General features: G+C 50.6%; 2 protein-coding genes across 7 annotated transcripts; one reads left to right on the top strand and one right to left on the bottom strand.

The window, feature by feature from the left end:
* Positions 1-1135: 1135 nt before the first annotated feature.
* SRSF2 (serine and arginine rich splicing factor 2) lies at positions 1136-5509 on the top strand. 6 transcript variants are annotated; one of them, XR_014855614.1, is made up of 5 exons: positions 1136-1425; positions 1561-1969; positions 2526-2836; positions 3189-3292; positions 3948-5509. XR_014855614.1 is itself a non-coding variant. In XM_085077863.1 (4 exons), the coding sequence occupies exons 2-3, from the start codon at positions 1608-1610 to the stop codon at positions 2827-2829; spliced, it is 666 nt and encodes a 221-aa protein (XP_084933989.1). In that variant the 5' UTR covers positions 1136-1425; positions 1561-1607; the 3' UTR covers positions 2830-2836; positions 3189-5509. The 6 variants fall into 6 exon arrangements, 2 of the variants coding, with proteins under 2 accessions (XP_084933989.1, XP_084933990.1); XR_014855615.1 differs by having other exon boundaries at positions 1138-1425; positions 2526-3292; positions 3948-4057; positions 4568-5509; XR_014855616.1 differs by lacking the exon at positions 3189-3292 and having other exon boundaries at positions 1139-1425; positions 3948-4057; positions 4568-5509.
* A 304-nt stretch (positions 5510-5813) lies between these two features.
* On the bottom strand, positions 5814-7592 carry METTL23 (methyltransferase 23, arginine). The gene is made up of 5 exons (XM_085077862.1): positions 7376-7592; positions 7192-7296; positions 6866-7103; positions 6447-6531; positions 5814-6143 (listed from the first exon to the last, which is right to left on the bottom strand). The coding sequence occupies exons 1-5, from the start codon at positions 7454-7456 to the stop codon at positions 5942-5944; spliced, it is 711 nt and encodes a 236-aa protein (XP_084933988.1). The 5' UTR covers positions 7457-7592; the 3' UTR covers positions 5814-5941.
* Between the last annotated feature and the right edge of the window lie 318 nt (positions 7593-7910).

Genomic DNA, 7910 nt, shown 5'->3' with positions numbered 1-7910 from the left:
TAAACTTCCAAGTTTCTCCTTTAAAAAGGGGTTTCAGCAGATGAAACACAGAGTTTTTAAATCAAAATTCTCTGGGAAAAAAAAACAAAAAACAAGCATGAAGCAAATGTGAAACCAGTACCAGTTTATTAGATTTCTGAAGTCATTTGCAGCAGGCAATAAACTGTTGCTTCTGGGTTTCTATCAATGTCACTGCTTATTTTTATACCTCTTCAGTGCAAAAAAGAAAACAAACGAAAACAAACACCTCCAACTAAACACAATTATAGTAAGACTAAGAATTTGAATTCTTACACTGAAATAATTGTTCATACCAATATTGTCACCGGATTAAACAGTACAAAAGTCACATTTCTATTCTTAACATAGTATTATGAAACAGATGGGTAGGAACTTTTAACGTTGTTGTGAGAACCAGGTATTACAGTTCAGAAATTGAGTCTGGGCGTTTTATTAGTGCCTGAAGTGACAGAGCAACAACTTTAGGAGCAGCTTTCACGGAATTCCCTGCACTCTGGGAAGCTGTCACCCTTACACAAGGGCTGTGTAAATATTCTCCCTTGTTCCTGCCACAGGACGAACTCCCACAGCGGGCCGGTGTAAGCAGGGTTTTATGTTTCCCTGCTCAGCTCCCACAGGCACCGAGGAGCCGGCGGGGATCTCCCGGGCCGCAGCGCGGATCCATGAGGGTTCCCCGGGCACCGCTGCCCGCAGGGATGAAGGAGAGCCCGCTCCGGGCTGCCCGGCCCCTCACAGCCGCCACAGGCACAAAGCGAAGCGGGGACAGGATAAGCACCGAGCTGCTACAGCAGCTGCTCGGGAGAGCCACCCTCACAGAGCCCGGGCCAAGCGCCAGTTCCCTCACGGAGCGCCAGCCCCATTCCCCTCACGGCTCTCCCCTCACGTCCGCCATTTTAAACCGTCCCCGCCCGCCCGCGCCACAGCGACTCCCTTCACCATCGCTTTTTTCCCCCCCAACGGGGGTTCCTCACCCCTCTTCCCCACACGCACACTGCTCTGCGCTAATTAATTTTTTTTATTGTTATTATCACTGTTTGGGTTTTTTATACGGTTTTCAACACACATTGTTCAAAAGTTTCCCCGCCTCCACCGAGCCCTTCCGGGTCACGGCGGCGCCGTTTTCACAGCCGCTTGCCAGCCGCGGGGCGAATTGTTAATTTAGAGGCGGATTCCCCGCGCTTCCTCCGGGACCACCTCGGGGAGAAGAAGGAAAAAGGGATCGGGGGTCGCTCTGGCGGAGCCGCGGGCGGGGCGGTGCCGCGTTCCCTTCCGGGGCGCCGCCGGCCATTTTGTGGCGTTAAGCCGCGCGCGCGGGCGGTTCCCCCTCATTTCCTCGTCGCGGCGGGACGGGGCGGCCGCTCCTGGCACTTCGCTCCGGCCTCGGGCCGCCCCTCGGACCCTGAGGTGGGTGCTGCTCCTTACGGACCCCGCGGCTTTCCCCTGTGCGTTGTAGCTCTCCTCCTTTTGGGACTCGCCCCGCCGTGTGAGGCGCGTCGCCCTCAGGGCCGCGCCGGCTGCTGACCCCCCTCATCCCCTCAGGTTTATTCTCTTCGGCCGCCGCCGCCCCTCAGGGGCTCCTGCCCACCATGAGCTACGGCCGCCCGCCGCCCGACGTGGAGGGCATGACGTCCCTCAAGGTGGACAACCTAACCTACCGCACCTCCCCGGACACGCTCCGGAGGGTCTTTGAGAAATACGGCCGCGTGGGCGACGTCTACATCCCCCGGGACCGCTACACCAAGGAGAGCCGCGGCTTCGCCTTCGTGCGCTTTCACGACAAGCGGGATGCTGAGGACGCGATGGACGCGATGGACGGGGCGGTGCTGGACGGCCGGGAGCTCCGCGTGCAGATGGCCCGCTACGGCCGCCCGCCCGACTCGCACCACAGCCGCCGCGGGCCGCCGCCCCGCCGGTACAGCAGCAGCGGCTACGGCCGCCGCAGCCGCAGGTGAGTGCCGCGGAACGGGCAGCGGAGTTTGGGCAGTAAATGAGAAGATGAAGTTTAGCTATGCGCCTGTGCAGCGGGGCCCGTTTGTTTTCGTGTTGGTTGCCTAGAGAGGTAGTGAAGTCTCTTTCAGTGAACCGCCTGGACGTAAATCTCCGTGCCGTGTGCTCCAGGGCGGCCCTGCTTAAGCAGGAAGGTTGGATCGAATGACCCACTGCGGTCCCAACCGGACCTAATCTGTGATTCTGTGTCCTTTTCCCAGTGAGTTTAGCGGCGGGGTTGGGAAGGGGGAGTAGGAGTTTACTAGAGGTATACTAGAAAAGGCACTTGGGGTTCCCTCGGAGTGGGAGGGTTTCGCCCTGTCGTAGATTTAGCCCCCGGCCACTCGCTCTGAACAATGGCGCCCTCGTAACACTCATTTTCTTGCCCACGTGCGTCCTGTTCCGCCTTCCCTGTCCCGCAGCACTCGCTCGAAACCGTGCGTCACCCGTGAGCAACTTTTAACGCGCCTTTTTTTTTTTTTTTTTTTCTTTTTCTCTTTCCTCCTGGTATGTTTTAGCCCTAGAAGACGCCGTCGCAGCCGATCTAGAAGCAGGAGCCGCTCTAGGTCTCGCAGTCGGTCCCGCTACAGTCGATCCAAGTCCCGGTCTCGCACACGCTCTCGGTCTCGCTCCACCTCCAAGTCCAGGTCTGCCAGGAGATCCAAGTCAAAGTCCTCATCTGTCTCCAGATCCCGGTCCAGGTCAAGATCCCGGTCCAGATCTAGAAGCCCTCCCCCTGCCTCAAAGAGGGAATCCAATTCTAGATCCAGGTCTAAGAGCCCTCCCAAGTCTCCGGAAGAAGAAGGAGCTGTATCCTCCTAGGAACATGGTAATGTACCTCGGGATCAGCACAGGATGCATGTTACTTTATTAGAGCACTTAGGTGGGGTGTTGGGTAGTTCTTGGAACATTAATAGCCTGAACCAAGTGAATCCTAGTGGGGCACATGGTTAGTTGTTGGTTTTGGTTTTTTTTTTCTTGAGCAGTGCTTTTTGGTTATTGATTTAGGGAAATAATTACTGAAGGGTTTTCTACGGAGAAATTTTTTTTTTAACAGAGAAAATGTTTTATTGCAAGATTAATGCCTTGGTTTTAATAAAATACTGTATGAGACGCAACCTATGATGAAAATGACTATTTCTTACTGTATTTATCCAACATCTGCATTTTCCCCTTTAAAGCTGCGGTCTCCTGTTTGCTAAAAGAATATTGGCCAGTATTGCAGATTTTAACTGATTTGGCTGATCCTCCAGGGACCAGTTTCTGTGGGCGAGTGTTGGAGCAGGTTTGTCTTACACTGTTAAAGATACACTATCCTTTTAGAACGGAAGATCGGTTCAGTGGCCGTTGTACTGACTGGAGGTAATAACTGTCCTAGAAAAGTGGCAAATTCCTTGCAACGAGAAAAACACGGAAACTAGTTTTTCCTCAAGTCGACATCTTGAAGAGGCATCTAAGGATACATCGGGTGGGGAAAGGATAGTGTGTCTTTAACCCTTCAAACTGTTTGGTCCTGTTTTTTAAAAGGAAAGGGCCTGAGCTAGCTCTGGAGTTAGATAATTGTAGCAAAATTAGTCACGTTTTCGGTTTTGAATGCTACTTAGAGTTTAGTTAAGTCTTTATGAAGAAGTATTAGTTTTTTTAAGTTTTATAGAACTTTGAATAATTGATTGTCGAACAGGCTGAATTGAAGTTAATGGTGGCTTGATCTACAGCCTGGTGCTTATTGTCCTTTGTAACTAAATATTTTGACAGAACCTTACATTTGGCCTCTGAAGTAAAGCAACATAAGGGGGGAGGTGGAACACTGTGGAAATTCCTACAGCTTAATTAAATTAGTCAAAGCCAGTTGAAACACAACTAGAAGTATCCCTGAAGTCATCCACACCCAAAATAGACAAGGTAGAAACCTGGCTGAACTTTTCTCTCTTCAAACCTAGATGCTTCAGCTAAATGAGAACCCACATAAAGGACGCCTTTGGGGGGAAAAGATCGCTTGAGTCTTCAGCCCATTGGAGAGACCCTGGCCGAGCAACCAGCTGTTGAAAAGGTTATTTTGTAACATTTTGTCTAACTTTTTACTTGTTTAAGTTGCGCCTCAAGTGGCAGATTTTACATTTTATGTGCCATTTTGTTGCTGTTATTCAAATTTCTTGTAATTTAGTGAAGTGAACGACTACCGATTTCATTATTGGCTTGGATATTTGAGGTAAAACTTCATTTTTGTTTGTATAGTGCTGACTTCTATTGGAAATTAAAACTGATGGTAACTTGCTGCCTCCAGTTACATACTGAGGAATCATGCAGCCATTATATGCTGATAGCTAACTGTCAAAAAGTATTCTCAATTTTGTCTTGATTCCTTAAATAAATTTCCACAAAACTTCGACTTGAATCTTACTGTAAATGCTTTTTTTAAAAGAAAGAACAACTTTGACTTAAAATAGTACCTTCAAATTCAAAATTGGTAGAAATCTTTTCAGGTGACAGTTGATATTTGCGAGGATTGTTTTATCAGACTCAATTCTAATCTCTTCTCTTATGTATTTTTGTGCACTAGGCGCAGTTGTGTAGCAGTTGAGTAATGCTGGTTAGCTGTTAAGGTGGCGTGTTGCAGTGCAGAGTGCTTGGCTGTTTCCTGTTGTCTCCTGATTGCTCCTGTGTAACGATGCCTTGTCGTGCAGAAACAAATGGCTGTCCAGTTAATTAAAATGCCTGACAACTGCACTTCCAGTCACCCGGGCCTTGCGTAAAAAAAATGGAGCATACAGTGAGCACATCTAGCTGATGATATACACACCTTATTTTTTCCAGAATGGTAAAACTTACCAACGTACATATATGAACTTACATATGAGAATTGTAATGTTAAGCAAAGAAATGGTTCATTCCTTTGTAAGTACTGATTGGTGTATCTTTTGCTTAAGACATTCTGTACTATACCCACTGTCTCTGTAGTTAATATTAAACATTTTTTTTCTGTGTTAACTTTTCTCAACTTAATGTCTTGGGTCAGCTTATTTTTAGCTTGAAAAGATTTCTGCAATTATATTGTCAATGTTTAACTTCTATATAGTAACCAAATGCATTCTACTGCTTATAAATTTTATCCACTGGGGTTGCTTTTAAAGTACTGTGGGCAAACTTTAATTAGTATTGTGACTAACCCAATGTTGTGTGGCAAGTGGTAAGACACCAGGCCATGAACACAGAACCAGCCAGGTCCTGGGATGGTGTTGTGGGAAGTCCACACTGAGCAGTACTAATAATTGCATTGCTGTGTGCTTGCCCTGGCTCACCAGGCTGCTGCTTGATGGGGGCTGATCATTACAGTGATGATTTCTCTTGATTTGATACCAAACGACTTGTAACTTCAAACATCCTGTGTCAAGGGTTATTGTAATGCCTTGTTTTATCTTATGCATGTATGTTAAATGGGAATGGAAACATCTGAACACTGGCAGTATGGCTTTGTTGAGGATTAAAAGTACTTTTCTACAAACTGACGAGTTTGTATGTTCCAGGTTAGCGCAGTCTCCACACACTCATTTACAAACAGGGGGGTTGGCTTTTGTATGTGCATCTTTGCAAAGGATTCCTGGTCCTAGGGAAAGGGATCTAATGGGGATGGTTTTTTATTTTGAAAGAGTGCAGTTACCTCTTCGTAGCTGAAGTTGTGGATTTAGGTTGGATCTTGTGGATTTCCAGGTTAAGCTGTGTTGTGTAGTGGCTCACGTGATGGAATTGAGGCTCTGAACTATTTCACGGGCTTGGGGGAGGAATACAAATTTCTCAAAAGCCATAGCTGGAAAACCAAACAGCTTTATTTTTACAATGCATGTTTTAAGAATTGCTGCTTCCCCAAAATATCCATGAGGTTTGCTGTAAACAGGACTGTTCTCTGCAGCTCTGTGCTACAGCGAACAGCTGAGTATCACCTTGTACTGAAACCTGAAGTGGAATAAACTGAAGTGCCATCTGACTGTGCTAGTGAGATGATGATCATTTCAATGGTGTGTCTTCCTGGCAGAGACGAGCTGGCCAAGTGCTCTTTGTCTGCACCAAAGGAATGCAAGGGAACACGGATGCTCTTCAGTTTCCATTTGTAGAGCAGAGCCTCGATAGACCAGTCAGCACTGAGGGGAGGAAACAGTGTGAAAACCTAACCCAGGGTTATGACTGCTACAGTAACTCGAGCAGGCATCACCAAACTTCAGTACAACACAGCTGGGTTTGTAACAGTTTTCTACTCAATAGCAAATTGGTGGTTCTTGGATTATTTTCAGATAGTTACCTCCAGGATTTACTGTGCAAATAGCAGCCTGACTCACAATAAGGAGCTTTTCTGAGTCAGAGTGGTGGTGCCACAGAGAAAGTTAATGCTCGTCCACAGCTGAGACAGGAGGTAAGACTTGAGTTTTAAATATGTAAAAATGTACCTTCTGACTTGGTAAGTTGTCCAGAATTGAGCATGTGGGTTCTTCTCCAACAAGAAGTAGATTGTAGTCAGAATATCTTCAAAGTCTGTGTAGTTTAAGGAGATAAAGCAGTCTGGGTTAGTCTCTGGATTCCAGGTGTGAATAAATCTGCCTGGTTCCATGAAATGGTGATTACCAAATAAGTGCAAGCACTGTGTATCTCTGAGAGACCGAAGCATGGCGTGAAGGGACTTAGTTAATTATTCCACCTTCTACTCCCACACCTCAGTTGTATTTATGACAGCTCTAAACTAGAATTACCCCTGAGTAACAAGGTCAGTAGCACAGTGTCACCTGATCTACTGACACCATTCCCAGTGCTGCTTGGACACAAAGTCCTTGCAGTCATAAGCCAAAGATACTTGAGAGCATTAACATACCTTTGGGGTCAAAAAAGACATCTGAGCCTAAGATAATGTCTATGGGGGCAAGAGAGAGCAGTTCTGGCGACACGCGGCCCCAGGTGAGGCCGAGGACAGGCACGTGGGACAGATGGTTCATGAGGCAGCTGCTGCGGCAGCTCTGCAGGCACTGGGGCAGCTCCTCGCTGTCCGACAGGATCACCTGGGCACCGCACCTGGCGGCCACCACGCCGGGGAGACTCACACCGGCACCGATCTGAAACCACAGCAAGTCCGTGCAGCCCGCGGGCGGAGCTTGCGCCGCGGGTCACGACACGGGGTGCCGGGCGGGGAGCGGGCAGTACCTCCAGCACTCGCTTGCCGGGCAGGCTCCGCCTGTGCGCCCACAGGTACTGGGCCAGGACCACGGCGCAGGGCCACACGTACATGCCGTACTGCGAGTGCAGCACCTGCAACAGACGGGGCGAGGCGCTGTGCCGGGGTCCCGCGCGTTCCCGCGGTTCCCCGTGCCCCGGCTGCCCCCGGTACCTCGGGCACGCGCACGGCCAGCGCCGCCGGACCCTCCTCGAAGCGGTACCGCCGCGCGCGCCGCCGCCGCGGCTCCGCCATGGGCCAATCGCGGGCCGACACGTATTGCCGCCGGGCCGCGCCGACCAATCGGCACCTCCTCCCGGCGTGGCGTCACGCGGAGCGCCGCCGCGGGCGCTGATGGCGATGGGCCGCTCGCCCAGCCGCGGCCTCCCCCGGGCGCCGCGCTTAAATCGGGCCGCTCCTGCCCGCGCCGCTGCCCTGGCGGGGCGGGGCGGGCGCCTCCGTGGGCCGCTGCTGGAAGAAGGGAGGAAACCGGGTGACACGCGGCCGGCCCGCCGCTCTCAGAGGAGCGGCAAGCGCGGAGCTCGGGCCCGCCGTTGGACGGGCAGCGGCGGCGATGAGTTCCCGGGGCGGCCGCGGGACCGCGCGGCAAAGGGCGCCGAGCGTCCGCGCTGCTTCTGTGCCGCCCGCGCTGCCCTTCCTCAACATGGCGGCGCGGGGGTGCCGCTTCCCCAGCCTCGGCCAATCAGCG

Source organism: Lichenostomus cassidix, chromosome 18 (assembly GCF_008360975.1).
Source record: "Lichenostomus cassidix isolate B80296 chromosome 18, HeHo_3.0, whole genome shotgun sequence".
NCBI lineage: Eukaryota > Metazoa > Chordata > Aves > Passeriformes > Meliphagidae > Lichenostomus > Lichenostomus cassidix.
Note: the sequence above shows the minus strand (reverse complement) of the source record. Positions and strands in the feature narration are given on the sequence as shown.